This window comes from Phyllostomus hastatus, unplaced genomic scaffold (assembly GCF_019186645.2).
Source record: "Phyllostomus hastatus isolate PE091 unplaced genomic scaffold, TTU_PhHast_1.1 phas_scaffold_78, whole genome shotgun sequence".
NCBI classification, from domain to species: domain Eukaryota; kingdom Metazoa; phylum Chordata; class Mammalia; order Chiroptera; family Phyllostomidae; genus Phyllostomus; species Phyllostomus hastatus.
Genome location: NW_025334041.1, coordinates 21086580 through 21103667, shown reverse-complemented (window position 1 = coordinate 21103667; position 17088 = coordinate 21086580). Strand labels below are relative to the sequence as shown.

Below are 17088 nucleotides of genomic sequence, written 5' to 3'. Positions count from 1 at the left end.
CTTTTAGATCTATATCATTTTCTTCTTCACTTCCCTTAAAACTATATTTCAAGATTTATCTTAAGTCCTACTTCTTCCATGAATACTTCCCTTTCTCCACCTCAAATTGAATACTTAAGCCCTAGAGAACCCCCAAATTTGTATGTGGCACTTACAATATTCTGCCTAGAAATAACAGTCTGTTAGTTTTAGCCTTCATTAAAATGTAAATTCCTTGAAGGCATGGTCCATATCTGTTCATATTTGCATTTCTTGCAACATCAAGCAGAATACTGTCCCAAAAGAAGATGCTCAGAAATATTTACTTAATTTTGGATATAATGCAAAGAGAATATAGAAATTGGAAATCATAGGTAAATCATTTTTAGACAATTTAGAAATTATTGATTATAAGGATGTAGACAAGAAATGAACCAGCCTGGGCTAAATTTTCTTTATGTGATAAATGAATGAATTGTACTTTCAGTGACTCAAAACAGTTTTTGAGTATGAGGAGAACATTTTGATGTCAGATATTTACGACACCCACCCTGTCCAGTGTGGCTCAGTTGGTTGGGTGTAGTCCCACAGCTTGGAGGGTCGCCAGGGTTGCAGGGTCAATCCCTGTCTGGGCACATGCGAGAGACAGTGGTTGGATGATTCTCTCTCACATTGCTCTTTCTCTCCCTCTCTTTCTCCCTCCCTTCCCCTGTCTAAAAACAAATAAATAAAATGTTTTTTAAAAATATTACACCTACCTCTTCCATATGATAATTTTACTTTTATTATTATTGACTAAAAAATACGTACATGTTCTTATGGTTTTGTGACTTCCTGGTAAATGCTCGGCAGCATTCTTAAACCCTCACCCAGAGTGCTACAGCCTTCAAGTTGGGAAAGCTCTAGAAAACCTGGAAGGTTGGATTTTTCAACAACATGCACTGTCTATTAATCTTCCTGACTCATAATATGTAGCATGTGAATACGTTATTATTCATTATTATCATCATATTTATTTATTATTCCAAATCCCTCATCTGTGTCTAACCATTTTCTCTGCCTCTCTGTCACATTATTCACATTATTCCCAACACTTGTCTTCTACATCCCACAACTCCTCTGTGCCTTACCGCCACCAGTTGCTTCAGTTTTTGCTTTTTTAATTATTATGAGCTATTATTTTTTTTCTCTTTCGATTTCTTGCATTTTATTCTCCCAATATCATGTTATCCCCTTCACTCTCACCATTCTTATTATGTTCTTATTATGGATTACTTTTTCTCAATTTATCATCTTCCAAATCTTTTAGTGTCTCCTATTTATTAGTTGTTTCTTTTTTTCTCTTCGATGCTTTGACCTAGTTGCTATACACACACACACACGCACAGACACAAACATATATATACATATATGTATATATAAATAGCTGAAACTCATTTCATGAAATAGACATATTCCTGGAAATCTATGATAAAAACAAACTTTTCATAAACAAAATCCTATTGTGTACCTATAAAGAAATTTAATATTTAAAAATACACCACTATATCTTTTCTATAAATACGCACACTAAACAAGTTGTCCTAAGGTCTTGGCAGCTCTTCTTCTTCTTCTTTTTTTACAACCCTTAAAGCCAACTCCACAATGCATCTATGACTCCCAATTTGTGGTCCTTTTGGAAATACTAGTCTGAGAAACAGGAAAAACATCTCTGATTTCCCTTCCCTCCCAATGTCTATGAATCAGGTCCTGTTGACTCAAGAATAACACCATTTATTTTTCTCCTTTTACTTCCTTAGTCCTGTCTTCTCCTTCTTCTTCTGGGCTCCCATCTTGCCAGTCTCCATTCCCCCAGGCTGTGTTATGCTTTGCTTCACTTCTATTACAGGTGAAGTGTTTTCAAGTTTAGTTTTGCATCTAGAATCCTAGTTCCTTTTCTTCTAGTGTTGACATTTGATTTAAGTTTACTTTTCCTATGCCAAAAAGGTAGTCTTGCAGTCGAACTACTTGCAAACACAGAAGATATACCTACATCTATCCCGATACTGATCATGCTCTGTTACCTGTTTCTGTAAATCATCATACTTTGTTTAGCACAAATGCCAAGTAAAATGATAGTATTAATATGAATACTTACACTCAGCATATTTCTGAAGTTGAGAAAATTCTGAGGGGCTCAGGTGGGCCCACTTTTCCTGGTTTGTCATGGTGATGGTGTCGAGTTCTCTAACATACCAGGTGAGGAATTCTTTATCCAGGTGTTTGGCAGAATCCTATGCTTTAAATTTTCCACCAGGCATGTTTTATAATAAAATACCTCAAGCTTTCAAAATATGCGATCTGTCAACATGAAACCACCGTGGCTGTAAGTTTGTAGTTTCAATAACACATTAAACCACTGCAAAAAGAGAAACATAAAGATAAAAAGATTAGCATTATTATTCAAAGGAAAGTATTGACAAATTACAGAATGTTAAGCATTTTTAGTTCTTAAATAATATATTTTAAAGTTTTTCTATTTTACATAATGCTCAATTTTTAATTACTTGTTTACTTTTTAATGGTATTTACATATATTTCCTAATGTGAATTCATAGAAATAAATATTAAGGCTACAAGATGTAAAAAAACATGTTTTTCTAGATTCATAAAAAGATTGTTTTTGCTAAACTTTATAAACTCCACATTTAAAGAGTTGACAAGAGTGTCACTTTTATTGATCTGATTTTATCAATTCTCTAATATCTAAACAAACATAATATAAAAAAAATTCTAGATCCAAGTCATTAAAGGGGATTACACAGCTCTATAGCTTCCCTGCACTTACAATTCACTAACATACAATACTTCTGACGATGTCTTAGTATGTTGTTCAGTACTAACACAAATATTCACAATCATGCAAATCAAAATTTTGGGGATCGTATAAACTATTTTGTCTTGAGCAATAAAATAGAGAGAATAGTTTTATTTTATAATTTTTTCAAATCCCAATAAAATTTACCAAATTAAAGCAAATTCCAAATGCATGACAGATTTGCATGATAGTTGATGATCCCATCGTGACTCATGCTTAACAATAAACCCCGAGGTTGTCACAGATCTATACGCAGTGGTACATTGATAAGGGCAAACAAAGTGAAAAACCTTAGGGGCTCAACTCTTTATCCGAGATGATGATCAATTGCTCAGCCATCACCCAGACTGGCAATATAATTGTTATAGAAAATTAAGTATTTAGAAACAATAAGAGAGTTTACGCCATTGTATGATTAGAAGAAAGTTTCTGCAGATATCATTACCTAAATCCACAGCACCTTTTTTTGGTCGTCATCCTTGACCTTTCTTCTACATCTTTTTACTGTTCTCCATTATCGGCCCCAGAAGCTCATTGTCTTGTCCTGTCATCTTTACCTTAGAGAACTGTTCTTGTTAATGTCATCTGTGCAGGGTTTCTGCACTCAGTTTTTCAAGGTGATAGTTTTCTATTTAATTGGAAAATGAAGATACGGTTGTGTTCACACAGGCCAAATTGCTAGGCCTCTCTTCCCTCCAAGGGAATGCTGTTACACACAAACATGCATTCGAGGATGCAATGCAAACTAAAGGAAACGGAAATGTGTGATGGACATTTCCTTATGTCTTCTGCCTAGTATCTTCCTGCTGACTTCATCCTTCATATTGACTTCATCCTAAATTTTTGCTTCTCACCAGTTACATGCAGCTTGAGTGGAACTATAAAACAAGGTGTCCTGTTCTCTTCATCCAAAGTGAGACCAATGATTCAGTCACATTTGGCACATTAGACTTTGCCTCATGAAGCTTTAAATGTTGAGTGGAGCGATTCAAGGACAGAGTAAAAATAGTTGTAGCTAAATAATTGCAGCAATAATTGGATACCTGTCCTTGTCTGTGACTGACTCTCCAGCTATCTTGTCACTTCTGGAAGCAAGTGATATTCTTTTAATAAATGATACAGTTTCTGCTTCCTACAACACAAACATCTTAACTGATGATAATGACAGCTCATTTATTTGTTCAAATATTGTTACTGAGCCAATGGGTATGCCAGAAAACATTCTAGGCACTGGAAATACAACAAAGATCAAAATACACAATAGATAAAAATAATGCTCATTCCAACAATGTGTCAGCTTTGTTAAGAGTTTACAGTATGCATGGCGCAATCCTAACAGCAATTGCATGTTAGAGCATTTGATCTTCACAAAATGGCTCTGAGTGATGGGAATCTGGTACTTATGACAGAAACTTCTAGAAACCCACCCAATATCCAGTCTTTCTTACTTCCTAGGTTACAGAACCCTAATTTTATTGAATGAAAATAGGTCCATCTGAACAACTACATTCCTCTGGTTCTTTGCATGGAGAAGTGGCTAATGACATGCAAACAATGTTGAGTGAGGATTATAGGAAAGTTCTATTTGAGTAAACAGTTGGTAAGAGCTCCTTTAACCATTTTTCTTCTCTTCCAGCTTCCTACCTGAAATGTGGACATGTTGATGGCAAATCAAGCAGTTTCTTGTACTACTTAGATAACCTTTAGAATGCAAGCCATTTGCCAAGAATAGTAGAGTTCCATAGAGTAAACCAGGAGTAGGCAAACAGCTGACTGCAGACATTTGGCCAACAACCTAGTTTTGTAAATAAAGTTTTATTGAACACAGATGCACCTCTTAGAGAATCCAGCAAGAGGCCAATTTTTTGAAGAGGGAGTAATGTAAAATAAAGAGGCCTGGGCATTATCCTGAAGGTAGTAAGGAGCAGTGAAAACCCTAAAAAAAGGCCAGAGGACTGATTACTTTGGAAAAAATGTCAATGATTTCATTTACTTTCTTTCTCACACTGTTCTGATAGCTACCTGTCCCCTTGGCTCTCTCTGTGCTTTAACGTGGCTCATTCTTTGAAGCCCAGGGACAGTCATAAACTAAGTTGATTCCAGAGGCCTGCCTGACAAATTACCAACAGTAAGTTAACCAACAAATTAGAACAGTAATTAATTAGTTAATTATAGCTTTCCACTAGCTCTGAAATCTATTTTTTAATATTTTATTTATTTTATTTTTACACAGAGAAGGCAGGGAGAAAGAGAGGTAGAGGAACATCAGTGTGTGGTTGCCTCTTGCACGCTCCCTACTAGGGACCTGTCCCACAACCCCAGCATGTGCCCTAGACTGAGAATGAAACCAGTGACCCTTTGATTCACAGGCTGGCACTCAACCTCTAAGCTATATCAGCCAGGGCAGCTCTGACATTTATTAACATTTTCCACTTAATTAAGTAAAAGAAACTCAAATTTAAAATAACTAGTTAACATAATTCAGAGTTTTACATGAATGCTGTTTTTCAGCAAAGTCTCACCCAGTCAGGCAATTTAATGTTGTACATCATATATATCTTCTATCCATTATGCTTTTTTTGTTTTGAACATAAATTTTTATTATCAAATATTTAATTTATTTATATTATTCAATATTTGTCTCATTTATAAAGAGAACAATTACACATGAACATCAAAACTATCTTTCTAGATATTGAAAATATTTTTCAACCTAACAAAAAATTACTTAGCTTTCTTTTCTCTAGCATGGTCTTCTTCTGACATGGTCTTCTGTTTGGATATTTTAAATTATTTTTTATTGATAGACTTGAGAGAGAGAGGGAGAGAAAAACATAGATTTGTTTTCCCACCTATCTATTCATTCGTTGGTTCATCCTGGTATGTGCCCTAACCAAGGATCAAATCCACAACCTGGCACATCAGGAGGATGCTCTAACCAACCACTGAGATACCTGGCCAGGGCAATTCTCTTTGGATTTTTTTTTATTTTAATTGCTGTTCAATCTCTTTGAATTTTAATTTGGTTTATTTTACTACTGACATGCTTAGAATAAAACCTATCCTCTTATCCTTCTCCCAGTGAAAGCCTTTAGTTTCTCACAATTTGGGTAGTTCCAAGTCTCATTTTGTGAAGCCACATGTATCCAAATACATACACACACACTTGGGGTGCAGATGGAGAAGGTTTTCCTAGCCAAATCTTTAAAACTAGTTAAACTGACATATCAGAAGATTGTGTATAGAGAAATGTTGCATGCGTAACATTAAAGCAAGAAGTAGAGCTACTCTTCATAACTCAGAAAGAGATGGGAATGATGACAGCGTTTCTCATCGCCTATGCCCCCTTGTAAATGTGTAGAAAGAGAATGACAATATTCAGCTGGCATTCCCTATGGTGCATTCACAGGCTTCCTGTTACCCCAAAAGCAGCTTTCTTTAGGCATGTAAAATTTGTACGAGGAAGGATCCAGTGCTGGAAAGCAGTGTAATTCTGGCATTCTCATCTAGTCACTGCATGTGCTACTTTGCTTAGTTAGTGACAGAAAATAATTATGATGGAGGAGTTAAAGAAGGCTCTTTAGCCTATTGTACTTTGGCTAAAACACATTCTCCATAATTTGGAAAGGAAATAATCTCCTCATGAAGAAGACACAGGCAATGTCTTCTTCCTAAACGACTTGGTAAATGACTCCAGTAAATGACTTGGGTGTGTTGAAAGCATATCTGTTAGCACATTAAGTGTAGATTTCTAAATAATTATTAAAAGTAAGCATGTCATGACTCCAATCACTGAATAAAGTTAATACACATCAAGGCATGCTGAACATACATGTAAGGTAGTTTGGGACTGAAAATATTTACTGAGTCTCAAGGGTAATGAGCCCCAAAGTCCAAGTTAAGTAATGCAAAAATCTTAGGAGTGAGAAAGGAAGAGGGCCAAAATATTAATCATAGAATTTCTTAAAGAAAAATAGGATAAAATTACATGGGATATTGATGCTATCACTTGATTTATAATTATTTGTTCATTTATCCATGAAAAAAATAAGTCTAAATTAAGACCCAATGCCATGCTAGGCACTATGCCAGATTCTGGGGATATAGTTATAAGTAAAATAGATACGGTATTTGACTTCCTGGATCAAATACCTTGTTTAAGCAGATCTTACATTAAACAAACCAACTATACAAATAAATAATTGTGGGCTGTAATAAGTTATATGGAAAATAAAAAGGCAATGGACTCCTATAAGAAAGTATAATAGGAGCCCTGATGTATATTAAGAAATTCAGAGAATCTGCCCTTTCTGGTGTGGCTCAGTAGACAGAGCACTGGTCTACAAACCAAAGGGTTACCAGTTCAATTCCCAGTCAGGGCACATGTCTGGGTTGCAGGTCAGGTCCCCAGCAGGGAGTGTGTGAGAGGCAACCACACATTAATATTTCTCTCCCTTTTTTCTCCCTTATTTCCCCTCTCTCTAAAAATAAATAAGTAAAATCTTTTTTTAAAGGAGGGGTCTTTTTATTTTTAATTTTATTTATTTATTTTTAGACAAAGAGGAGGGGAGGGAGGAAGAGGAAGAGAAACATCAATATGTGGTTGTCTTTCACACGCCCCCAACAGGGGACCTGGCCCACAACCCAGGCATGTGCCCTGACTGGGAATGGAATTGGTAACCTTTTGGTTCACAGGCCAGCACTCGATCCACTGAACCACACCAGCCAGGGTTAAATAAATAAAATCTGTTTTTAAAAAAGAGTTTCAGAGAGTAACTCATAAACTTTCAATTAAACTAAATGATGAAAGTTGAATAACAGCTGTAAACTTGAGTGAGAAGAACATCATGAACAGAAGCCTGAATGTGAAAGAGAGAAAAAATTAGAAATACTGGAGGATCTCTAAAGAAGGTTAGGTGTGACTGGAGCCTGGTGAGCAAGAAGAAAAGTGGCACAAGATTAAACTGGAAAAACATGTAACAGCTATCTCATGAAGATTCTCAGAGGCCATATTAAGGATTGGTCATAAGTAAATTATGGAGCCACTGAAGTACTCGGAGCAGGGGTTGCACATGACCCACTCTTCTACTTTAGAAGTCCATTCTAACCAATCATCAGAGAGGACAAGAACGAACGTGGGAGGACAGACTTTGAGGAGGCTCTTTCAGTCAGTATTGGACAAGAGCTGGCAGTGGCTTTAATTGGGGAAATGGTAGTAAAAATGAACATAAAAGGCCGAACTCAAGGTATATCTTTGAGGCAGGCTTTGCTAATAAACAGGACATACTGTGTGCAAGATGAGGTGATCAAGAATGACTCCTATGGTTTTAGGGTGAGCAGGGTATAAAAAGACGGAGTTTAAAGAATTCTAAATACTGGAATAATATTAGGATGGAGGATAAGGCAAAAATCAATATTTTGTGCCCTGATTGCTATAGCTCAGTGAGTTGAGCATCATCCCACAAACCAAAAGTCACTGGTTCAATTCCCAGTCAGGACACATGCCTGGGTTATGGGCCAGGTCCTATCCCCAGTTAGGGCCATGTGAGAGGTAACCAGTCGATGTTTCTCACACATCAATGTACTTCTCCCTCTCTTTCTCCCTCCCTTCTGAGAGGGCATGTAAATTGGAAGGACTGGTAGATAGTAAGAAAATCCTCGGGATAAAATAGAAAGATAACAGTATGATACTGTGAGTCGTCTGATACAGATGACATTTGAAGACATAGGAAGGCATGAATTTGCCTAATATGGCAACCACACAGCTGCACTGTAACCACTGCCTTCAGGAAAAAAAAACTTGTATTTAGCAGCAAACACTGCAGTTAGGTGACAGCTTTGCTCTTATGGTTTTCAGAATCCAATCAGCTTTTGAACCTAGGTCACAGTCGGAGGGCAATGACTAAAGATGATGGATGTCTAGGAGCATGCCATTCTTGTCCAATGGAGGAGCTGCTTTAATAATCTAAATTTGCTCTAGAACTCCCAATTGGACTAGCTAAGGGTTCCTCAGATCTACATTGTCATCTGAAACTATTCATGACCAACTCCGCTTCCCCCACCTCCTTTCTCTTCCCAGGTATTAGATCTCGGATATCATTGTTTGAAGACTCTTTCTGCCCTGGAAGAGTTTTTCTTCCTTTTTATCTTTCACAGGAGTAATTTCCTTATGCTTAATGCTTTTATATCCCTAACTCTATATCCATATCAGTGTTTGTTTCTTGGTGAAGAATCCCATGTTTCAGGATCCCACAGCAAACAGATGGTGCACTTAAAATAGGTAAGTAGAAATTAAATAAAAGTATTATTTAGGAAATATACACAGGGCTTAGAAAAACCAGTAGAAGATGGTACGTTATTCTGGTCCAGCAAAGGTTGGGAACTTACTGACCCTAAGCCTGAAGGGAATAGGGCTGTTGCAGCTAAGGAACCCGAGAGTGGCTTTATATACAGAATCACCTGATAGAAGTCAGGGACATAGATATCAGGACACAGCCTCTTGCAATTGACTCAGTTGGGTAGGAGGTGGGGGAATAATTCCCCTGATCTTGTAATTCAACCCTCTCTTCTCTTCCAGTGCCTCACACTGACCAAACCCAGTCAAAAGCCACAGAGCAAAGCAGACCATTGGTGCAAGGTCTGCAAAATAGCCTCCTGAGGCCCAGAACAAAATGTGAAGAGGGTGAAGGGGAAATCTAAAGGGGCAAATATGAAACATCAAGCACATGTGGGGAATGCGGTGTGAGAAAGTGGGCCCAGGACAAGGTTCCAAAGAGTTCCCATAATTAGAGATAATTGTGGAAAATGATCCCCTGAAAACAACACCCAACCAAATAAAAGAAAAAAAAAAAGCCCTAGAAGAATGTGGAATCAAAGAGACAACAGAAAAGGAAGAAAAGAATCCTTCGAGGGGAGGGTATAACGCACTTTTCAAAAGTTGCTGAGCAGTTAAATAATGAAAATGGAAGCGTCTGATATCAACATGATGGCACTGGAGACCTTAGTGTATCAATTTCTCTGAGGCGGAGCAAATCGAATTGGAATTGGTTGCATAACAGAAACGCATCTGGGGAAACTGTAAATGTCATTGACTCTTCGAAAAGTATGATTTTGAGGAGCGGTTCAGAACTAACAGTAACTACATAGAGATAAATGTAAAACCAAGAAATTTTTGTTGCCCTGGCTGGTGTGGCTTAATTGGTTGGAGCACCATCCTTGAACTGAAAGATTGAGAGGGCTTGATTCCTGGTCAGGGCACAGACCTAGGTTGTAGGTTCAATCCCAGTCCAGGCATGTGTGGATCCCCAGTCTGGGTGCATTGGGGAGGTAACCAACTGATGCTTCTCTCTCACATCAATGTTTTTCTCTCCTTTCCCCTCTCTAAAAGCAGTGAAAAGCAATGAAAAAATGTCCTTGGTGAGGATAAAAAATAATAATGATAAAAGAAAAAAGAGACAATTTTGTTGTTGTTTGTAGGAATCACTGAAACACATTTTAAAATTAAAGAGAAGGGTTTATAGTGAGAATGGTCAAGTTTCCAAAGAGAAAGATAATGATCAGTGTTTTAAAGTCCTTAAAAAGAGCTTTGAAAAGTCCTTTAAAAAGACCTTAAAAGCAAGGTAGTTCCAGAATATGGGAGGGCCAGAATTTACCCTCTCAGTGAGCAGGGATGCAAGTGGTTTTTTAGGTTTGGTGCTTAGAAAACAGAAGATTTCTGGTTGATGGCTTCTGTTTTCTCAATTATATAAATATAAATCTCGGTTATTAGCTGAGAGTTTGGGTAGGCAATAATGGGAAAGTAACAGGGAGAAGATGTGAAAAAATTATACACAGGTGTGGTAAAGTGAGCTCACTAAAAGCATGTGATAAGAACACAGACTTAAAACAGCAGAGTCTTGAGCTGTCTGTCTTTCCTAGGTAAAGTGAATCACTTAACCTATCTGAGATCCAATTCCTGTCTCATGAAAAGTGGAAAATACCACCCACCTCCTGGGGTATTAGCATTAACAAAATATGTGTACAATGTATAAAATATTATCAGTAAAGGCTTTCTTCTTTCTGTTGTAACTAAGGATTTAAGATAGATTTGCATTATTAAATTTGAGCATATATACACGATAGATATAAGGGAAATAGATTGGAAGTCTACAAACCTTTCAGAAGATTTATGTGGGTAGCTTAATATAAGACTCATAATTGTGATATTTTGGGATTCCACTGACACATAAAAAATCTAAAAGAATAAATTGAAGGGAAATCTTTAGTGATGCAAAACAGGGAAATGTATCATTTTAAACTGTCTGCATTTGGAATCACAGTTTTGAACTTGAATTATTTAGTTCTTTTTAGGCAACTTAAATAAATTTTCAATTCTTTCTTTTCACGCATGGTTTGAAGAACAACTTAGCATAGAAATTGAAGAGTTGGGTAAAGACAGTGATGAGGTATGATACAGAACTTTTATCAGTATAAAATAATGAATGTAAAGTGCTCTGGTAGCTGTTACTTTTCAAGAATGATCACAAAAATAACTCTCATCCCACATACCCTTCTAGATCTCCCCTTAACCCCTTTCAGAGATGATGTTTTCTCCTCTTGTCCCGGTGTGCACCTGTGTGGCAACCGTCACCAAGAGATGACAGCAGAAGTGATGTTGCGTGACTTTTGTGACTAGATCACTAAAATATCACACACCTTAGTCTTGCTTTCTTTCTTGGGACATGAATCTAATGAACATATTTTAAGAAAGCCTGAAGGAGCCCATGTGAAGAGGCCACTCGGCAATGCCATGCATACGTGCGCCAGCCAACAGCCCAGCTGAAGTCCCAGCCCACAGCCAATATCAACTCCCAAATATGTGAGGAAAGATACCTTCAGATGATTCCAGCCTAAGCTGTTTAGTAGTCCCTTTCTCCAAGCTGGATGTCTTCCCAGGTGAGACCCCCCAGATGGAGTGAAACAGAGATAAGCCAATTTATTGCATCCGTGGTAAAACCTGACCTACTGAATCCATGACCATATAAAGTGGTCGTTATACAGCACTAAGTATTTGGTGGTTTGTTATGTAATGGTAACCAGAACCAGTGGCTTAGGGTCATATTGAACACATGAAAAGTACCAAAAATATCATTACTTTAATATTATTATTATATTTTTTCACATGCCGAATAAGCATATGTGTGTGTGTGTTTCATTTTCATTTACCATTCTTCCATTTTAAGGTCAAGTTCATATTGGTATCAATTTTCCATTTCCCTCTCAAGTGAGGAATAAAGTGTTTGGGAGTTGAATCTAAATATTTAACCTAAGTTTTCCACTGGATTTACAGTACTGGATTGCTGAAAGGCTGAGAATCATGGAATTAAAAAGTAAGAACTTGGCAGAAAACTATAGAAAAAAGGAAAGATCTTGAACCCCAAAATAGAAGATTCATTTTTAAGTTTTTTTTTCTTTTTTGGTTGTCGTGTTTTGTCAGGAAACAAGGCCTGTTTGGTTCTTTTATAAAGATTTTCCAAATGTAAATATAATCCCAACTAAAGAAGAGAAAATAAAAAGGAATAAACGTTAACCCCTTTCTTCCCCCCTCAAAAAGGAATGCTGATTAAGAAAGAAGCAATTGAACCGTTTTTATGTAACACCTAGGACTTTTTCAAAAGAAACATATTTCCTAAAATGTTGATTATTCTAAATTGATAAATTTCTCTTTGCTTTTTTCCATGCCCACCTTAAGAAAGCAGAAATTCACTAAAAATCATTATCCAACCATTAATCCCTTTCCAGAAGAGTCTCTGATAAAATACACACAGGCTTTGTATTGAATTAAAAATGCATGTGTTTATAATATTCTTCTATTAATTAAAAAAATAACAAATTCAGTCCCATGTACTTCCTGGAAATTGATGACTGTTGGTAGGGAACTAATAGCTTTCAAACTTTTAATCCTCAGAAAATAATCAACTCTAATGCTGTTATTCAACTCCAAGTTAGAGTACAAAACAGCCTAAGGAAAATCATTATTGAAGTACGCTGGGGACCTTTTTACCAAATGCAATTTGATGTCTGCTCTGGGAAACAAGTAATGCTCTCAGTGAGTCCACAGTACAAAAACAGAGAGCTGTATTTAATTTACAGACACAGAGATAGATGTCATAAATTTTTAAAAAAGACATATTTTGCCATATATAGGCTGTTTTCTTCTGGAAAACATTATCTTTAACTTTCCATATACATCATGGTTCACCAAAAATACTATTAAAAACACAATGAGTCCTGAGTGGCATGGCTCAGTGACTGAGCATAATTTTGCAAAGCAAAAGGTCACTGTTTTTATTTATTTATTTTTTTAAAAAGGTCACTGGTTTGATTCCTGTTTGGGGCACATACCCGGGTTGTGAGCCAGGTCCCTGACTGGGGCGGGGGCGGGGGGCGGTGTGAGAGGCAACCAATCAATGTTCTCTAGCACACAGATGTTTCTCACCTTCTTTTTCTCCCTCCCTTCCCCACTTTCTAAAAATAAATAAATAAAACCTTTAAAAAAACAATATATTTTCTCATTTAATTACGCTTTTGTTATTTTTATTTGTACATAAAATGTTGCCTGTCCCTGCGTGATAAAATATTAAACTTTTAATTACCTAGGGATCAGTTTGGTGATGTTTTCACCATCAACTGCAAAAACTTTTGAGGTAAACTGCATAAGCCTTTGGAATACAATAATTTTTTCTTTCAAATTTACCTTTAAAATGATGATTAGTTTAAATTTTCCATGACATTCTACTATCAAAATATAAATTGGCTACATCCTTCAGGTCTCTATTACTAAGCACCTTTATCAGAATCTCCCTCCCTTATTAGAAGTAAACCCTCTTTATTCTATTAATCAAGTACTCTCTCTAAGGTCCATTTGTATGTGTGACTTCCACCTCTGACATCATCTAATAATTCTTTATTCCCTATGGGATAATGTCCAGTTTGCATAGTTCAACCTATGCAATTCAACCATGAACTTTAAGTTAGTTAAGAATATGCAATTTTAGTAAGGTGACTTTGGAGCTATACCAATCCTAGGACTGTCACTTGAACAATATTTAACTTCTTCATGTCCTATTCATATCGCAGGCAAAATGATAACAGATGATCGTAGACAGACTTAGTCTATTGTGTAAGACTCCTAGTGCCTGTCTCACAGTTCATGTTTATTACAGTCCATGGCTAATGGAATGAAGGTTTTCTTTTCTTTTTTAAAATCCTTAACCTGTAGAAATATATTTAAAGAATTACAAAATAACAAATTGACTAAGGAAATTAGTCTATTATGCATGTTACTTTGCCTAGTGAAAAAAAGCATTAAAAGATTTTCATAACCAAAGAAAGATTAAAAAATGAATCAAATTTTGAACTAGAATAATTGCTGGGTAGAAGCATGACTAAGAAGCCTCATTGAAGACAGCCTGCAGAACATCCTTAAATAACTAGCAACACTGACAAACTGAACCACGTTACAAAAGTTTGAACGTAGGTTTCTTCAAAAAAAGTATTGAAATTAAATTACTCTTTTTGAGATGGACCCAATGTGTTAAACAAAGTTGTAATATTATGAATCAGGTCTACTTCAAAAAATGATCAGTGCCCTAGCTGGTGTGGCTCAGTGGCTATAGTGCTGGCCTGTGAACGGAAAGGTTGTCAGCTCGATTTCCTGTCAGGGCACATGCCTGGGTTTTGGGCCTGATGCCCAGCTGCAAGCTTGTGAGAGGCCACCAATCGATGTGTCTCTCCCTCTCTCCCCTCTCTCTGAGAGCAAATAAAACCTTTAGACAATAAATAAATAAGAACAACAACAACAAACAATTGGTGAGCAGCAGCAGCTGTTTAGAGATAAGTGGAGAAATAAGCACACCTACCTCAGACCTCCCAGGTTAGAATAGCCCAAATTTGGCAGACCTTGGAAATCTGGGGAGAGCCTAAATCACCAGGGATGTCTACTTTCAACCAACAGATTCCTTCTTCCAAGTTCTTTCAGAAACAGAATATAGGAGAGAATATCCCTTCCACTAAGGTATTTCATTTTAATCTTGGATATCTGTTACAAATATATGTCTATGACATATTGGAAAAGGAAAAATTGATGCGGACACCAGCCCACAGTGTCCGAGGCATTATGGAAGAGATTAAATAAATTCACACAAACTACCGAGTCCTGTGGAGGGAAAGGGACCTCACGACTTCTCTCTCAAGGGGAGAGCAAGCCTCGGAGCACCTTGACCATCCTCTCAAGAGGAGAGCACCCTGACCCTTGCCTTGACAAGCTTTTATTAGATTCAATTTGCATAGAAATACAGTATATATGTAAAGCTTATTAACCATTATCAGGCATTAAGGATCAAACAAAAGATAACAAACAAAGAACTCTGAGAACCTATTTTGAGTCAGGGTCAGGTAGCTAAATGGCCATAAAACTTTAGGGAACACACTCACTTCCTGCTTGGACCCTTATCATTTAATTGAGAGCATTCTAAACAAAGCAGGTTTCACAGGATTTTACATATTCTTTCTTAGGCCTGATTGCCCTAGGGAACCTGCCCTTTCCAGCACAGGGCAGAACCCACCACCAGCATTGCTTCAGGCTTAAGTCAAGCAGGGGAAGTAAGGCAGCCAGGAGATTAGGACACTTCTCACAGACAGAATGAGGACTCAGGCTATGTCAAAGCCAAGGAGCGAGGGTCCATCACCCCTTTTCTGTAGCCCCCAAGTCCATGATTATGCCTGTCTTAGATCGTCCCTCCCTTGAGGAATCTTACCTGTCATTGGCTAAATGATTAAGCATTGGGGCCAGAAAGGGTGAAGTAAAAGAGAGAGAGGCAGTGCTTCTGCCAGGGAGATAAGCTTTGTCTCCTTAGTGACTTATGGTCTGAAGGTCACTCACTAAACCTTAGCCATGGGGGTGGGGGGCGGGTTATAGCTCCTGAAACCAGGCAGGACAGTTCCCAATAAAAAATAACTGAAATTTGATTATGTAAATTTGTATTTCCATTGACTGACAGGCATGGCTGACTCTCAGCACAAATGAACATGCCCATGTGTATACACATACCCACATCCACATAGGCACACACATGCACATACTTTGCCTTTCTAGGTTATAAGTGATTAAGCTTTTTAAATAAAGTCACAGATATTTACCAAAACAAAACAAAAAAAATGTTTGTAGAAAGTCCAGATTCTTTCCATATTTAATTTGTTGTTCTCATTTTTGTTTCTAAATATTAATACCTTATTTGATATTGATTAAACATGACTTTTGATGTTTCCTTTCTTTTTCTGAAGAGGAATTTATGTGTGTTTAAAAGATGTTTTTATCCTCATAAAGCATAAGTAATAAAAACATAAAATTTAATGTAAAATATGCTGAAGACAATGTATAAAATATCATTTTCCTAGTGATACTAATGGTATTTACTGTCAGTATACTAGTTTAGATGAAATATATGAAATCTAGTAATTAATATTTTTTTAACGTTATAGTGTACTTGACTCTCTGAAGCATATATTCCTACCAGTTTTATCAAAAATAAAATCTGGTAGAATTCAAGATATACAAGGGAACTCTTAAGTGAATAGCTTTCAATTTATAAACTTTTCCTTATTAGCCTCCAAGCTTATTTCTAATTACTGAAAAATTCCAGATTAAAAATCCTATATTTGAAAACTCTCTCAGTGGAACATAACACAAGCATCTCAAACTATTCTTTAAAATAGATTCTCATAGAAATACAAATATAAAGTATATAGTTAATTGATCTTTTTCCAATGGGTAAGCACATACTTTTTTCACTCTGTTCCCTTTATTCTTTCACTGCTTGTCATATATATGTATAAATATGTATATATATATATGTATAAAATGAACACTGTATAATGCCTTTTCATATGTTTTAAAACTCTATGTAAGTTGTATCAGACTACCTATCTTCTTCTACAGCTTGCATTTTTCACCCAGCTTTTTCAGATGTACACATATTAGCATATGTGACTCTGAATCATTCATAATCACTGCTGAGGAGTAAAAGTATTCATTTTATGAAATATCAAATTTATTCATCTAATCTATTCATAGGTTTTACATAATTCTTCATTATTAAAAATAATAATGCAATCAACACTTCTGCATATGTCTGCTGGGCATGGATCTATCTATACATTGAATTGCTGGGTTTGGGAGTACATATGCTTTACTATATGCTGCCAAACTCTTT

The 17088-nt window shown here is 36.5% G+C and overlaps 1 protein-coding gene across 2 annotated transcripts in view; it reads right to left on the bottom strand.

Annotated features, from left to right (window-relative positions):
• DGKB (diacylglycerol kinase beta) overlaps positions 1–17088 on the bottom strand; it is a 597575-nt gene that overhangs the window by 542291 nt on the left and 38196 nt on the right. For both annotated transcript variants that reach the window (XM_045827955.1, XM_045827954.1), the window contains exon 2: positions 2117–2377. In XM_045827955.1, coding sequence (XP_045683911.1) covers positions 2117–2186 — 70 coding nt within the window. In that variant the 5' untranslated portion in view covers positions 2187–2377. The remainder of the gene's footprint in view (positions 1–2116; positions 2378–17088) is intronic.